This window comes from Homalodisca vitripennis, chromosome 6 (genome assembly GCF_021130785.1).
Source record: "Homalodisca vitripennis isolate AUS2020 chromosome 6, UT_GWSS_2.1, whole genome shotgun sequence".
Classification (NCBI taxonomy): Eukaryota; Metazoa; Arthropoda; class Insecta; order Hemiptera; family Cicadellidae; genus Homalodisca; species Homalodisca vitripennis.
Window position 1 is genome coordinate 97946524 of NC_060212.1, and position 17233 is coordinate 97963756.

A 17233-nucleotide genomic window follows, 5' to 3' on the forward strand; every position below is an offset into this window, starting at 1 on the left:
AAAACTAATGGTATTTTTCTCACCCATGTGTTCTCTATTTTAAAATACATTTTATACTGTGAACACAGTTTTGGAAATCCTGCATGCTATTTTTGGTTTTGTTCTTACCAGATTTTGTCTTGGAGTGATGTGTGTTTTATAACATGGTTCTAATATTGTATTTCGATGTACTCTTCTAATTTTCTCTGATACTCCCATACATTGTAGGCTGACATAAATGAAAATTTATCTGCTGCCAATTCTCATCCAGTAACATTTCTATTTTGGTTTGCACTTGTGTATAACTGACTTAATATATCCATTTCTCAGATACAATTAAACTTTCTTAATTTCTTATTTTCTTCTCATTTTAAACTTTCTTATTTTAATTCATCTTGTTCTATTAAACAACAAGTACTGTAGGGAGCCCCTACTTTGATGATTGAGCAATACTATGAAGTAGTAAATACTGTTTTTTCTTTCACTTAGTGATGAAAAATTCCCCCAAAATGTTACCTTATACAAACCCTCCACTCACAAAAATCCCATGTGTGATGGCAACCATAACTACATACTGTTTTATATGTCATCACTTTCAAGGGACTAACCATAAAGCCATTCTTCATGCGCATGAACAAGTGGTACCTAGTCAGGAAGCGGCTAACATTGTCAAAAATAAAAATCATTTCTTGAATTCGTAATTCTTTACAATCATATATATGTTATGTATAATATTACAGCTCTGTATCATTCTGTTTTACTGTAAATATCCATATCTGACAATGATCTTCCATTGCCTTAATAGTTACTTACATTACAAACCCAGACAACACATAAAATCTTACTGTAAATAAACTAAACGTTGATAAAAACCCATGGAGTAGAAAACACAAGACAGATTAATCACTATTTTGTCTGGAAATAGGCTATATACTAGAGAAATCAACATGCACATATGAAACAGCAAGAGTAGCACTGCAATAGTATTAAAGCAGGATAATACTCATATTCTGGACTCACCTTATATTTAGAACATTATATTGTTAATATGAATACACAGTTATGGATACGATACCTTGGGAAACTTGCTCTCCTCATCGATAAGCGCCATGATGTTGAGCTGTTTGATGGCTATCAGGTCCAAGGCGTCCTGGTTGTCTACAAATTCTATGTGCTGCCAGTTGATGTGCTCTAGGTTGTATTCCTCCTGTTCCAACTTGAAGATGTGCTGGACAAAAAACTGCTGCAGGTTCTCGTTTGCATAGTTTATACAGAACTGCTCAAAACTGTAAAAAAACAAGACAAGTTTACTTTTCATACAGGACAATTATTGAAAAATCTACTCACATTGGATTCATAAACCTTAAGTTTGTTTTGCTAGATACTACTGTTGAACAAGGGGATTCACAATGCCAATACCTCATGCTTATCGTCCTCTAAGGAACAACATTTAACAAGTCAGTATTTGTAACATACGAGGGGTATTAGAAAAATAAGGTTCCCTATGCCGCCGAGACAGAATGCGATATGTTGGGAGAAATCTGGAAACACTGTCTTACTCATCAGCTTTCCCTCTCTCTATCCATACCACTAGCGCCTCGCTTCGTCCAACAGTGCCGGCCTAGCTGCCTTCGAAGATGGAGCTTCCTATCGTTGTTACCGCCAGGTGCGAAATTCGTGCTGTGATACGTTTTTTAAAATGCAAAACAGATTTCACCTACTGAAATTTATCGTCAGTTAATCGAGGTTTATCGGGAAAACTGCATATCTGTTCAACACGTTCGGAAATGGTGTGGAGAATTCAGTGAAGGCCGCATGGAAATTCACGATGAAAACCGAAATGGACGGCCTTCAGTTTCAGATGGAGTTGTTGCAAAGTTGAGACAATATTGCTTGAAGATCGGAGAATCACCATTCACGAACTTGCTTTGCTTATTCCTGAGATTTAGAACTGAGACGCGCGATCCAGAACCGCCGGAGAGGAAGATTGTCCAATGGTGTGAGGCTTCTCCATGACAACACTCGACCTCGTCTCACGTCAAACTCAATAACTGCTGACAAATTTTGGCTGGGCTGTTGTGCCCCATCCCCCCTATAGCCCAGACCTAGCCCCAAGTGATTATCACTTATTCCCAAAATTAAAGGAACACTTGGTTGGCCAAACGCTTCAGTACCGATGATGAAGTCAAGAAAGAGGTTACTCGATTCCTCAAAGGATTGGCGGCAGAATTCTACAACATGGGGATAGAAAAATTGGAGCATCGTCTACAAAAGTGTTTGGACAGAAACGGTCATTATGTGGAAAAATAGCTTAACTTTTAAGTTTTAAATTGATGTATAACACTAAGTAGAAATATAGAACTGTCTATTTTAAAAAATCATGGGAACCTTATTTTTCTAATACCCCTCGTAATATATTATAAAGTTAATTAGATAAGTTACTGTACTTAGAGGGCTCCAAGGCCATTTTATTTCTGTTTAGAATAGATATTCGTATGTACAGGTCGATGTCAGAGAAATATTCTATGTCTATCTAGGTTAAGTAGACCATAATTTAGATTTAAAAATAAGTAGTAGTTGCAAACCATTCGTCTAGCATGTGCAAACATGTGGCCATCACATCATTGTGATTCGTGTTTTATAAGTATTTCTATTTAAGTGTTATTGTGTTGTGTGCTATGTGTTTACAAATTTTAATTTACATTTAACCGCTTAGCGTGGATACTTGATGATGTAACGGTAATGATCACTTCGTAATATTGCAATATTGACTAAGTCAGAAGGTAAATTTATAATTCATTAAAATAATTTAAATTAAATACTCAAATAAAGGTCCTGATAAGATAAAGACATCTCACCCAAAACCTTATAAGGCTGTTTTATAATACAGATTTTGAGACAATCAGTTTGAAAGGTACTCCAGAATACTATCAGTACTACTCAGTAATTGATTGAAGAGCTTACTCACCTGTTCACATTGAAATTCTCAAATCCAAAAATGTCCAGGACTCCAATAGCACTCCTGGATATTCCCTTGGGCCTGTAGATGGCGTTGTTGATTTTGCTTACAATCAGGACAAAAAGTCGTCCGTAGATGCCTTTGACAAACGCGTCTCTTACATCCACCGACTGTTCCCTCGACAGCGTTGACACCTTTTAAAAGTAACAGATTACTCAAAACCAGGTTAAAAGTTCTTCAGGAGTACACTATTTTCATCACAATTTCTGACAGAGATTGTGATGAAAGCCATTGCCAATTTCATAATTTAAACAATCTTAAAAAGTAAAAAAATTAACGAAAACTGTGAATACGCTAACATCAGAAATTTTGTACCTTCAGAAGAAAATGGTTACAGTAAACATTATAGTAACTCTTTTATAATTACATAATAAAAATAGCATGGATCCAATATGAAATTTTGGTAGGAGAAAAAGCAATTTTAAATCAGAGCAAACATATTAACCCTTTGTAGATGGATCTGGATATATCCACTAAAGACTGTTAACAATGGACGGTTTGTGGATGTATCCACAAAATCAGAGCAAAACCATACCAATTTTTTAATGTAAAAACTATTCATTCATAAGGGGAAATTTACAAATCTCTCAAATGGGGATATAAGTAAAATCTCTCAAAACACGAACTAAATAGATTTATTTAACCCAACTAAAGGACACTTATTTAGTGCGTTGAGAACACTGCAGTCCCACTATCTCATTATCAACAAGCTTTTTTTGCCATAAGACCATCCAAAATTTATTTGGTGAAAATTTACCACCACACACTAAATTTTACATCAAAATGTGTTTCTGTAAAATTTTGTCTAGAGACCAAGAACTTTAGCCCGTCCCCGAAGGGATAAATTGTTCTACTTCATTGTTATAACATTTATTAATTTAATTTGGAAAAGAATTATTCTGAATTATTCGATGTGATAACAAAATTACTTAACTCATGCATAATGTACATTGCCAGATTACAACACTTAATTTTAGTGCACTGATATCATAACCTAAAGTATAGAAAACTGTGCTCCCATTGGGTCCCGAAGCTCCTAACAGAGGACCACAAAACTTATCATTTGAGTGTACAATGAAGTACTTGACTCGTTATTATGAAGAAGGTGATGGCTTCTTGAGTCAGATAGTTATTGAAGATGTAACATGGGTTCGCATATCACATCCAAATTGAAGCAAATTGTATCCATTCCATAGCATGGAATGGAGACATACACTCACCTGTAAAGGTGAGTGCCAAAATCATGGCATCAGTGTTTTGGGATAGACATGGCGTTTTGTTGGTCGATGTCATGCAACAAGGAACCACTATCAACGTAGAAACATACTGCCAAACCCTGAGAAAGCTACGCAGTGATTCAAAACAAAAAACGTGACATGCTGACACTTCTCCATGACAATGCAAGACACCACACTGCATTTCAGACCCGTGAATTATTGGACAGTTTTGGCTGTGAAGTTTTTGACCACCCACTGTACAGTCCTGATCTTGCACTGAGCCATTACCATATGTTCCTTCACCTAAAACAACACCTCAGTGGCAACTGTCACAATGATGACAACGTGAAAACAGCAGTGAACTCTTGGTTATCGGAGCAGGCGGTATATTTTTATGAAAAGAGTATTTTTAAGTTCGTTGAAAGGTATGATAAGTGTTTGAACAAACTTGGCATCTATGTTGAAAAATACAGTGAAGTATGTAATTCTGAAAATAAATTTACTTTTTTAAAATAACCTTTTGTTGTGTACTTAACTTCAAACAAACCTTACTTAAAAAACACGCCTCGTACTTAACGTTTGGATATGTGTGCGCATAAAATTTCCCATTACAGTAGGATCTCTCATACCAACCCTGATGGAATCAGGCCACAATCAAAACAGCAGGAAGCAAAAAAAAGCCTGAGGAGAAAAAATTTGCTTAAAAGCAAAAATCTACAATCTAAAAAACACACATACATAAATAAAGAATATATACCATACTGTATACAGTTACTGATGAAAATCCAAAAGTCTGGATAAGCTTCACATTATTGCATGATACCGAAAACAAGCAGCAGTTGGACACTAGGTTGGATATTCAAAGGCGTCGGCAATGGTCAGGTCAGATACGAAGGACTTTACTGTTGTCAAAATTATTAACTTTGATCTGGCCCAATCCTTTCAGCGTCAATTTTATAAGGGAGGTGGAGTAGCAATTTTAGTTCGAGATCGAATCAAGTCTGAGCCACTGAGGTTTAATGTAGGTATTGAATTAGATTTTGAGATGGCTGGAGTTGAGGTCTGCTTGAGTTCTCTCGGGAGAATTGCTGTAGTTGGTTTGTACAGATCACCAAATGGCCAATTTGGTGTTTTTTTCGAGAGACTTGAGCGGCTTCTAAACTATCTCCTCAATAATTTTAAATATTTTGTTATAATGGGGGATATCAATATTAATGTTTTAAATATGAATGATAAGCAAACTCAACAGCTTAGAGACTTGCTCAAATCTTTTAGTCTTAGCTGGTCTGTGAACTCGCCAACTCGTGTGACAGCGACATCGAGCACTGCCATTGATAATGTCATAACAAACGTACCCAATAGTTCTGTGTCAGTGCTGAACACTGCTATATCCGACCATTACGCACAGGAGGTGGTGATCCGTGGATGTTCAGTGAGCCAAGAATCCCACAACATTATTTCAAGGAGAAATGTCCATCCACATAATATAAATCTTTTAAATAAATGTCTGGCAGATGAAAATTGGATTTTTTTAGATTCTTTTACTTCTGCAGACACAATATTCGACTCCTTCAACAGTTGTTTCATGTTCCACTTAAATGTTTGCTGTCCCCTTAGGAAAATAAAAACAAAAGGTAAAGTTCAGAAGAATTCTTGGATAACACCTGGAATTCTGATTTCTAGAAATAAACTAAAATTCTATAATGAAATATTCAGGAACACTAATGATTATAGATTCAAATCCTTCTATAGAAATTACAAAAGAATTTATAAAAAAGTAATAACTGCTGCTAAATCATACGAAATAAACAATAAACTAAAACAGTCATCTAACTTTTCTAAGACAGCTTGGAACATTATAAAAAACTCAACAAATAAAGCATCTTCAAAATCCATTCAGCTTGATGCTGATGGGATAAAATTAACCGATCCAAATGCAATAGCTTTGGAATTTAATAAATTTTTCTCCTCAGTGGCTGGTTCTCTTGATGCTGACCGTGAATTGGAACTGGATACAGTCACCACACATACCCCTGCTTCATCTATGGTTCTGGCCCCTGTGTGTGAGGACGAAGTGGGACGTATTGTAAGAAGTTTTTCAGCTAAAACTTCCAATGACATAAATGGCATATCAATGTGGCTTATAAAACAATGTTATCAGCACATATTAAGCCCATTGACAAAAATCATAAATGTTTCTTTCGAAACTGGCACATTCCCATCCGCACTCCAATTGGCAAAAGTCGTACCTGTTTTCAAAAAAGGCGATCCAAAGTTAGCGGATAACTATCGACCAATTTCAATTTTACCTGTTTTTAGCAAAATTTTTGAAAAACTGTTCCTGGACCGACTTCTTAATTTTCTTGACAAACACAAAATTTTGTCTGATCTACAATTTGGTTTCAGACCAGGAAGATCAACTTTTGGAGCAATCACACAACTTGTAGACTTTATTGTGGAAGGCTTTGAGACACACCAAAGAACGCTCAGTGTCTTTCTTGATCTCTCAAAAGCGTTTGATACTGTTAATCATGGTATATTGCTACACAAGCTGGAAGGCTGTGGTGTACGAGGGACAGCACACCAGTGGCTCCACTCATACTTGAGCAGTAGAAGTCAATGTGTTCAGGTCCAGAATGCAGTATCAAGTACTATTAGAATATACCAAGGAGTCCCACAGGGATCAATCTTGGGTCCTGTCCTTTTCTTGATTTATGTGAATAATATCCATGCGTCAGCCTTATATGGGAAAATCATTCAATACGCAGATGACACGACTCTCTGTTTCCGGGCTGATTCTCTAACTTCATTAGAGATTCAAACCTTCATTGATCTTAATTCCTGCATTCAAAATTTTCTGGTAAATAATCTCAAAACTAATCATGAAAAGACAAATTACATCAACTTCTGTTTACGTGGGTTGAATACTTATGAAACCCCAACAGTAATGATGGATAACATTGTTCTGGAAGAAACTGATTCTGCTAAATTTCTAGGAATACACCTAGATAAAGGGTTAACCTGGAAAGTTCACATTGAAAGTGTATGTGCTAAATTGGCAACTGGAATTTTTGTCCTTCGAAATTTATCAAAGTTTTGTACGTCTGATGTCTTAATGATGGCTTACTATGGATTAATATTTCCATACCTGTCGTAAGGAATTTCTCTGTGGGGCAGTTGTGCCATATCAAACTTGGAAAGAGTATTCAGACTGCAGAAAAAAGCTGTTCGAATCATCGCAAAATTGAACAACAGAGAGTCATGTCGAAGTGCCTTCAGGGAGCTCAACTTGCTAACTCTACCCAGCTTGTATATTTTAGAGACTTCATTTTACTGTCGATTTCAGTGTATATTGACGCAGGGCAGTGATATACACAAATACGAGACAAGAGCTCGGGGGCGCTTTCGAGCCCGACAGCATAGAACAGCAGCATTTGAACGCCTCCCTTCTCAAGCTGGGATCAAATTCATTAACAATCTCCCTGAAACACTAAATTTAGAAACAAATCCAAAAAAATTTAAAACCCAATTAAAACACTACCTGGTGTCTTGTGCTTTTTACTCAGTTGGCGAGTTTATGGAGCGCACTTGGGATTGATATTCGCGGCGGTGTTGCAATCCTGGGGGTTGATCCCACGAATTATGAATTTTGTTTTTTTGTATGTGTATGAATATGTGCCTGCGTGCAACTGTATGGAAAGTCGAGTGAATGGATTTAGTTTTTAAGATAAATACCGTAAAAAATTGGTATTATTGACTATTGCAATACAATGTAATATATATTGTCAACGCAATAAAATATATTCTATTCTATTCTATTCTTGTATCAAAAGCTGACAGTAAAGAATGTTTTTGTTTTCTTTTTTTCAGATATTTTGAATGTTAACAAAACCATCATTCCAAAATTAAGTTAAAGATTATACTTACGACAGTCTCGCCAGATGCAAAGAGTGTTTTCCTTGTAAGAGCATCAATAAGAGGCTGTTTAGGAACTGCCAACAGATTAGCCACCCTCGCCACATTACTCAGGTCTGGGATCTCCGTCGCATCTAGATTGTCTGTAACAGTACCAACATAAATTTCTACAGCTAGCCAACAGATTAGCCACCCTCACCACATTACTTAGGTCTGGGATCTCCGTCGCATCTAGATTGTCTGTAACAGTACCAACATAAATTTCTACAGCTAGCCAACAGATTAGCCACCCTCACCACATTACTCAGGTCTGGGATCTCCGTCGCATCTAGATTGGCTCAAACAGTCCCAACATGAACATTTACAGCTAACCAAGAATATGTTTCTCATGAACTTTACCATCAAAGACATACGAGGGGGTACCCAAAAGTAACCAGAATTGTATTGCTGGCAGCCGGCAGCGTGTGTGCCGCTAGGCGTGTGTCGCGCAACCCATTGCGAGCTCAGTGACCCCAGTTCCGTTGTCCTAGTGCATTCTGTTCGTTCGTAGTGACTGTTTTCACTGACCCTGTTTTGTTCTTGTTTCGTTTTTTGTCATGGCAAGTTTAAGTGAACAACGTGCAGCTGTGAAATTTTGTTTTTTACTTGGTAAAAATGCTGCAGAAACTATTTTAATGTTGAATACACCTTACAAAGATGATGATATGGGAAAACTCAGGTCTACAAGTGGTTCGCTCGATTTAAAAATGGCGACATGTCGATTGAAGACAAACCTCTTTCTGGACGTCCATCAACTTCTCGAACGAACGAAAATGTTGAGAAAATTCGTGAACTTGTGCTCACCGACCGTCGACAGACAATTGAGGAACTATCAGAGAGTAGTGGGTTAATTTGGAGCTCGGTTCAGCAAATTTTAACAGGAGATTTAGGACTGAAAAGGGTTGCTGCCAAATTTGTTCCTCGACTTCTGACTGACCATCAAAAGGCACATCAAGTTGAAACTTGCCGCCCTCTGAAAGAACATCTCGAAAATGATCCCGATTTTCTGGAAAAGGTAATTACTGGTGATGAGTCATGGCGCTATGGTTATGACCCAGAAACGAAGCAACAGTCAAGCCAATGGAAGTCGCCATCTTCACCTCATCCAAAAAAATGTCTGCAAGTCAAATCAAACATCAAAACCATGTTGATTTGCTTTTTTGATGCTAAAGGCATTGTTCATTCTGAGTTTGTTCCTCCAGGTCAGAATGTCAACCAAACATTTTATTTGGAGATTTTAAGAAGATTGCGCAACAGTGTTCGCTAGAAAAGACCCGATTTGTGGCAGACTGGAGACTGGTTCTTCCACCACGACAACGCACCGGCACACACAGCCATCTCAGTTAGGCAGTTTTTAGCCAAAAACGGCATGGTTCCACTGCCCCACGCACCTTACTCGCCTGACCTCGCTCCATGCGACTTTTTTTTATTTCCACACATGAAAAGAGGCTTGGAAGGTCAACGATTTGACAGCGTTGAAGAGGTTAAGAAAAAAACGAAGCTCGAGCTTGCAGCCATTTCTAAAGATGACTACAAAAAATGTTTTGATCAATGGAAATACCGTTGGGACAAGTGTATTAGTTGTAATGGAGATTATTTTGAAGGAGATAAGGTCGTATTGTAAAAAATTTGATAATATATAATTTTTATAAAATAATTCCAGTTTTTTTTTGGGTACCCCCTCGTATCTACAATGAAATGAACTTTTTTTAAATTGGGTTCAAACAAAATTGGAGTTTTTAGAAATCATTATGTTAGACAAATTAATTATCATAAGAAACAGGTGAATTGATATGTTGATTCTATCGTGTTCCTTAGCGTTTTGATTATTGTGCTGTATTACGATGAATTCTAAGAAGAAACGTTTAGTGTTATCGTTGGCTGATAAAATTAAAAATTATCGAACAGTTGGACAAAAGTGTCTTGGGTAAACAAAGTACAAAGTGGGAACAAAAACAATATTGAATATTAATAAAAATATCATTCTTCCATTATAAACTATGTATAAAAGACCTGTGTATAATGTACTTTACTGTAGTTCAGTATTGTTTGTCAATATTACATAATGTAAACATTGTCCATTGTCACTGATATTGTTTTTCACAGTACAGTAAATGCAGTATCATAAATGTTCTCTATTGTGTTTTGATTGTTGTTTTTTTTCCTAAAAACAGTCTTTTTGAGAAAAATTCAATTATCCGGATTTTTTATTATGTGGATCGGGTTCGGTCCCAATTACTCCGGATAATTGGAGCTCTACTGTATTTTCTTTTTATTGCAAAAAAAATTCCTCTGCATATAATAACACTAAGAACCTAAACAGGCACAACAAAATATAGTTTTCTCTTCAAATTCACACAAAAGCATATTATTCTTGACTGTACAATTTTGGCCTACAACGCTTGAAAGAGATGTTCAAGTTTAGGAATACACAAATTTCTCCCCCATCTTCAGAGGATTTACAGTAGGTGTTATGCACTATACACTGTTTACATCCCCAACGACCATCACTCATCTGTCAACAGATTCCGGATTTGTACAGGTGTGAAAGAGAACTGTTACTTAAAAGTCGAAATCCTTAATTGAGAATTGAAGGCAATTAAACTTAGTATGCTAACACCAGCAAGGCTACTATTTCACCCTTACTGATTGACCAAATTATTTAACCAAATTAACGTAATCTGTACGTAGTAGAGTGTTAATGTTCCGTTACATTAGAATTTCAGAATGTTCACATCATTATTAGAGTTTTTTTTAATACTGTAATTAAAGTACTCCTGGCATATTACAATCGTTAGGAGATTAAAAAGCACACATATTTTGGATCTGATAAAAGTAATTGTATAAACAGTTATTCCCCAAGAATGCGTTTGATGCGTTAATCATAAATGAATGTCACTTAAATATGCATAAGAACTACCTAAAATAAACTTTACAACACTGACCTATGATAGCTGCCTTGTACTTAATGTTGCCGATGTGAAGTAGTGCTGCTAACAGCTTCAGGATCTCCCAGATCTCCTGGTCAGAGAACAGAAGCACCTTCATGGCTGATCTGATATCAGCAAACTCAGCAGCATCATCTCGGCCTTCACATGTTATACTGCCTCCCTGCAATGATTGATGTTTTATTACGTTTAAAACGGTAATACACTAGGAATATGGTAACCCAAACTTGATGGGACCAGGACTATTCTGGACAAGGACAGATCCAGTACTGATTTCTTTATTGGGAAGAGGTTTTATTTTACCATTATCTTTACTGTAGTACAAGATTTCGCATTTCAATACAACAAGAAAATAAAATGTTTAGAAACAAATTTACTCATACTAAAAGATTAGTTCAGTAAGTTAAGTTTATTTGATTTTTTATGACAGTAATTAATTTTTATCATAAAAGTCTTTTTTAAATATAGAAGGCTCCTATCCTGGATTTGCTACTGATTTCGGATAAGGTGGATCACAAATGAGTACCGGCATAACACACACATGTATGCACATACAAACACACATGTATGCACATACAACACGAGTTAGCATTCACTATTTATAGCCTTGGAGTGTAATAAGTAATCAGTTCTCTAACATTAGTACGTAGATCAATTTACAATATAACACACAATTAGTCGTAAAAACGTAACAATATTCCGGCACTTCAATCGAACGTTGTTGTGACCAACAACAAAGTCTAGTTTCTAGTAGCAGCCAATTGATTATCACACACAATAGACATTTTTAGTCAGACATAATGATGTTCATGATGTAATAATATATAAAATAATTCACAAAAAGTTTTACTTGAGTAACTGTCTATTTTGAAATTGATTTATACCAATAACCACTGGATTACAAAAAATAATTAATTCTTCTAATGTACGGTACATCAGATAACTGCATTTTGCATAATCATTTTCCTAGTGTAATATTTATAATACAACTCTTATTGAATATGAAGAATATATTAGGCAGAATCAACCATAATTTATATAGTAAATATAAAAAGTTTATTTATAAAAAAATAGTAATGTTTATAATTAAGGCAAACACGAGTTGCTAAGTATTTTCTATAGTTAACTCATATAACAATATGGATAGAAGTATGATAATCACCACTTTATGCATATACACTGTATTTGTAGTCTTTATGACCTTACTCAGATGCAGTAACAGCAACAGTGAGTTAAATTTTATTGTTTGTTAACACGGTTTAACATAATCTTTGTGACTTTTTACTCTGTCTGAGATGTACTGCAAGGATAAGATCTAGAGCAAAGCATAAATGTTAAGGTGTGTAAACCTATTGACTCTCCTCCAAATGATGGTAACTGTCGTCATCAGATTTATGAGTGCAATAATGTAGTTATAATGGGTACCACAATTAATTTAGTGAAGGTGAAACACATTTTGTTCAATGTACAGTCTTCTAACTGTCTTCTATTATGACACATATAGTTAACTCCAGCCAAGGTCAAAACAGGAAATATGGATTGGAACAACTGGAGGATGCACCTTCTTGAAGCAGTAGCCTGTCAAATTCCAACTGGGCCATCTCAAATGAAGCAGTTCTCAGGCAATCAACACTACATAGAAAATGTCACGATTGCAGTTATTAATTGATTATATACTCTTGGAGAATATCTTACTAAGGAATCATGTCCATTGAAGACTCTTGGAAAAATTTTAAACTGGTAGTTAGTAAAACAACACTTTCCAATATTATTTTATTTTTTGGATGAGGCCTTTTGAAGCCAATGGTTAAATTGTCAGGCGACACCTCCTTCTTTTAAATTTGGAAGAATTGAAAGAAATGCTGTAGCAAAGCACTGTATTGAATCAAGACATACACGGTATCAAATAAAAGTATAAAACAAAACCAGTGCACTTAAATGCTTGGGAAACACTTCACATAAGCAAGAATGAAGAAAAACTCATTAATAATGAATAAGGGTCTATTGAAAATTCCATTCTACTTTCTTCTCAATTTATTACAAAACTAAACTGCAGTCATGTCTAATTTTTTATACTAGTTGAAACATTTCCCAATTTTTTTTATTTTCATATCTACTACACAATATGGTAGTTTAATAATATTTGTAATAGAAATAATGTAAATATTTATTTTTGGAGTTGCCTGATGATGAAACCTATCGGAAAAGTCTTGTTTTACTAACTACTAGTGTTAATAAGGAGTGTTTTCAAAAGGTTATTGCTCGATAACATAAAATACCTCAGTGATGATGCCAATAGAAAGGTAACTTACAGTATGTACTTTCTAATAAAATTCAGTTATTTTTGTATAACCCTGCCTTGTTTATGTACACAGAACTCAAACTTACTCGTCAAAAATGCAATTGTACTGTGCCTAATTACCTACAATATTCAAAGTATACAGTAGAAGAAAATGAAACGTATATACCTATTCCCTTCTCTGTTTGAAGTTTATTTTTGACGATAGAAGGATTGGAAGGAAACAGGATTTTTCTGGAAATTTGCCATCATTCAGTGAAACAAAAAAAATCAGTAACACTACATTTTGAGATCTGCAATCTGATCTCTTCTTCAGGTAAATAACCCATCTAACACATAATTAAAAACTAGGTTAAAATAAACAAATCATACTAGAGCGTTATGACACGCCTCAGTCAGGAACCACAACCACCATGTTGTGTGTCAACTTCACTAACTCACGCAACACACGCACTTAATAAAAAACTAAACACAACACTAATTATTAAAACTGAACTACAGAAAACAAGTCACAATACGTCTGCATTTGTCGTCCAACCACCTACGACTGCCCAGAGGCCAATAGCAAATGGCGATCGTCACGGCAGAAACAAGATGGTGGCAATAAAAAGGAAGGGGGACAGGAATGGGCCCTTTTTCATTATTGGTTCATGCTAGATGAACTCAGATTAGTTATTTACCTGAAGAAGAGATCAGATTGCAGATCTCAAAATGTAGTGTTACTGATTTTTTGTTTCACTGAACGATGGCAAATGTCCGGAAATATCCTGTTTCCTTCACTATACCTACTTGTAAGAGGTTTTATGTTACCACTTTATTATATATTTAGAATTTACCCAAACTCTAGGAGTATACTGACCCCAGTGAGATACTTGTAGTGCGAAGCATCGCTCAGTTCCAGCTTCTGCTTCTCCTCCTTGCTGAGTCCGGCCAGGATACAATAGAAGATATGGTAGTTTCGCTCATCCTTGGACTGGGACACGATCCTCGACTTCTCCAACAGGTACTGCTCGATCTTCGCCCCCTCGATCACCCCTCCGCTGTTGAAGTGGATGTCTATGTACTTGCCAAATCTCGATGAGTTGTCGTTCCTGATTGTCTTTGCATTCCCAAATGCTGAGGCAAAACACAATGTTCATTACAAATGGAAATGGTTGGTTCCGAATTGATCATAGGGTTTTCATTATTCTTGGATAAGTAAAACTTAAAATTAAAAATTAATAAAATATATCTCAACCCTTCGCACACTACTAGTAAACCTTTCCTATAACGCCAAGACAAGTAAAAAAAATTTTCTTTCTTTCAAGTTCAAAGCTAATTTTTATTATAACTACATTATAAAAGGTAAAAGCAAAAACAATATAAAACAGGGCATTTTACTTAAAATTAGCATATATTGATAAAAATAAAAAAGAATATTTACAAAACTGCTTATTTAAAATAAATTTCATGTTTCATTGTATAATGTAATCAAACTGAAAATTTAATTACATTTTACTATAAAACAAGATAAATATTTTGTAAAGTAATCACAACACTACCACACGATGAAAAATAATAACAAGATGCGTAGTAGAAGCACGCACAAGTACACGCTCGTAACAACCAGGGAAGCAGTAATACATGCCACGGATATGTTCAATTATGACTCTGTAGGAGACGCAGAACTGACGAGCAGGTGGTCGGAGTTAGACAAAGGGTGCTTCCCTCCCCCTGCTGCAGAGTGAAGGTCGTTTATAAATACTTCCTTGGCAACCGCGATAAGTAAGGAGCGTGCACCGGGCATTTCCAAGGCTTTTTGAGAACTGAAAAACTCTCCAAGAGACATAATCTATATTATTGAATATAACTGTATTTGGCGTTTTGATCAAAGTCTGCCATTCTGATATATCCGTCTACGGCGTGGGAAGGGTTAAGAGTTAGCCAAGGTTAGTCTAGACTAATTCTTGTAAGTAGTCTTACCTTCAAGGATAGGGTTAGCCTCTAGAATTTGCTGCTCTATCCACGAGTGTTTACCACTGATAGCTGCCAAATATTGTAGGATCAATTTTGTGCTCTCTGTTTTACCAGCTCCGCTCTCTCCACTAGAACATGGCATTTTCAGATCATAGTACAGTTGTAATAAATATTAACACCTTTTAATAATTTTTATTAATTCAAAACATTAGAGAATGAGAAAAACATTTGTTTTCTTTTAAATGATGTATTTAAAAAAATATAATATTTTTTATTATACCCTTATTTTTTTCGCGAAAATACTATAAATAATACAGAACCAGAATTATATACCGAAATTACCTATTCCCATCTGTGGAATTTACCATCCTAATATTATGACACTGAAAGTAGGCACAGTAGGGCTAAGCGCAATGAGGGGTTTCCTCAACTTTTTGTCCTAATTGAAAAAAGAGATAAAATTTCAAGTGATTAAAAGTTATGAGACTATCACATGATGCTTCATGTTTCCAGTCCGGGACATTGCAGATCAAAAGATGCCTCAATTTGAGAGCCAAGGAATGTTTCCTCTGAGTAAAAACTGACTCAGTGTTTTGTTGTTATGTAAACAGGAAGGGTATTATTTTTCAGAACGGCCAAGGACAATGGCAACTCAAAAGATGGATCTGTAAATGATTATATTTTGAAAACTTCAGATGTTTTTAGATCAGGAAAAAAGGTAGCAGTACTTAACACCCAGGTAATCTCTAGTCCAACAAATATTGGCTAGGGTACATACAACTGTGATAAAGACAACAAGAAATGTAAACATCAAAAGATATTCAGCTGGAGTATTTTAACAGAGCATTGATAAACCTAGACCTGGGTATAGGATAATATTTACAATAAAACGAATGAACTCTGAAAATATTTTGATTATTTTCTGGATATAAAAAATAATGATCAAGTAATGGAATCTAAACTGAAAATTATATTTAGAAACGAATAACTTTGTAAACAAATACGATTTATCAAAACCCTAGTCTACAGTCCAATGATATTCTATAACCTAGTGAATAAGTTAAACATGATATAATAAGGCCTTGGATGTGTAATACTATTCATTTATCAGGTAGAAATGTTTGAGTTGCCAGCAACATAAATGTAAAATGGAAAAAGAATAACAGCAATATAAGAAAAGAACAATAGAAAACATGTTGGATCCCCACAATAAAGACTCCAACACATGAGATGGAAGGACAAACTACCAGACCCAACAAAGGTCCTGTTGCAGTGTTAATCTCATTCTACGTTGAAAATTTCAAACACCTGCTTCAGAAAACACTATCTGTGATAAACAGACAAGATGTGTGACCCAAACATAATAAAAACTCAGCGCTCTGAGATTACAAAATTACACATCACGTGACTGTGCATGATGAAAAGACATATACCATCGTATTAGCATCAACATTGCACTTTCAAAATGGAATTAGCCTCAAAGTCTATTTAACCGTATACAAAAGTCACCTTCAAAGTGTTACAAACCAATCACAGAAACTCTACTCTCTAAAGAAGTATTAATAACACTCAGGCCGTTGTCTCTTTTGCAGTCCATATCGGGTTTACAGCATTTCTCATCAGTGTTAAACAGCTGTTCCTGTACCACCATCCAATCAGCATCAGGTAAAGCTACTGTCACGTCGCATGAGAGTCTATAGTACTGGTATGACGTTGTTTTTAGTCGTACAATCTTCGGTGTACGTATTACATTTTAAAGACTAATTAATAAGCATTCAAACACTTTTTAGTTTTCCAAATAATTAAAAAAATGCACAAACTTTCTTGTAATTAATTGTTAAAAGTTCAAAAAGTATATACT

At 35.5% G+C, this 17233-nt stretch overlaps 1 protein-coding gene across 2 annotated transcripts in view; it reads right to left on the minus strand.

Moving 5' to 3' along the window:
- The window catches only part of LOC124364612 (myosin-VIIa), a 175398-nt gene that overhangs the window by 58463 nt on the left and 99702 nt on the right, over positions 1-17233 (minus strand). For both annotated transcript variants that reach the window (XM_046820217.1, XM_046820216.1), the window contains exons 6-11: positions 15379-15500; positions 14276-14532; positions 11115-11280; positions 8143-8273; positions 2948-3132; positions 1055-1265 (exon numbers count right to left, since the gene is read on the minus strand). In XM_046820217.1, the coding sequence (XP_046676173.1) occupies positions 1055-1265; positions 2948-3132; positions 8143-8273; positions 11115-11280; positions 14276-14532; positions 15379-15500 (1072 nt within the window). The remainder of the gene's footprint in view (positions 1-1054; positions 1266-2947; positions 3133-8142; positions 8274-11114; positions 11281-14275; positions 14533-15378; positions 15501-17233) is intronic.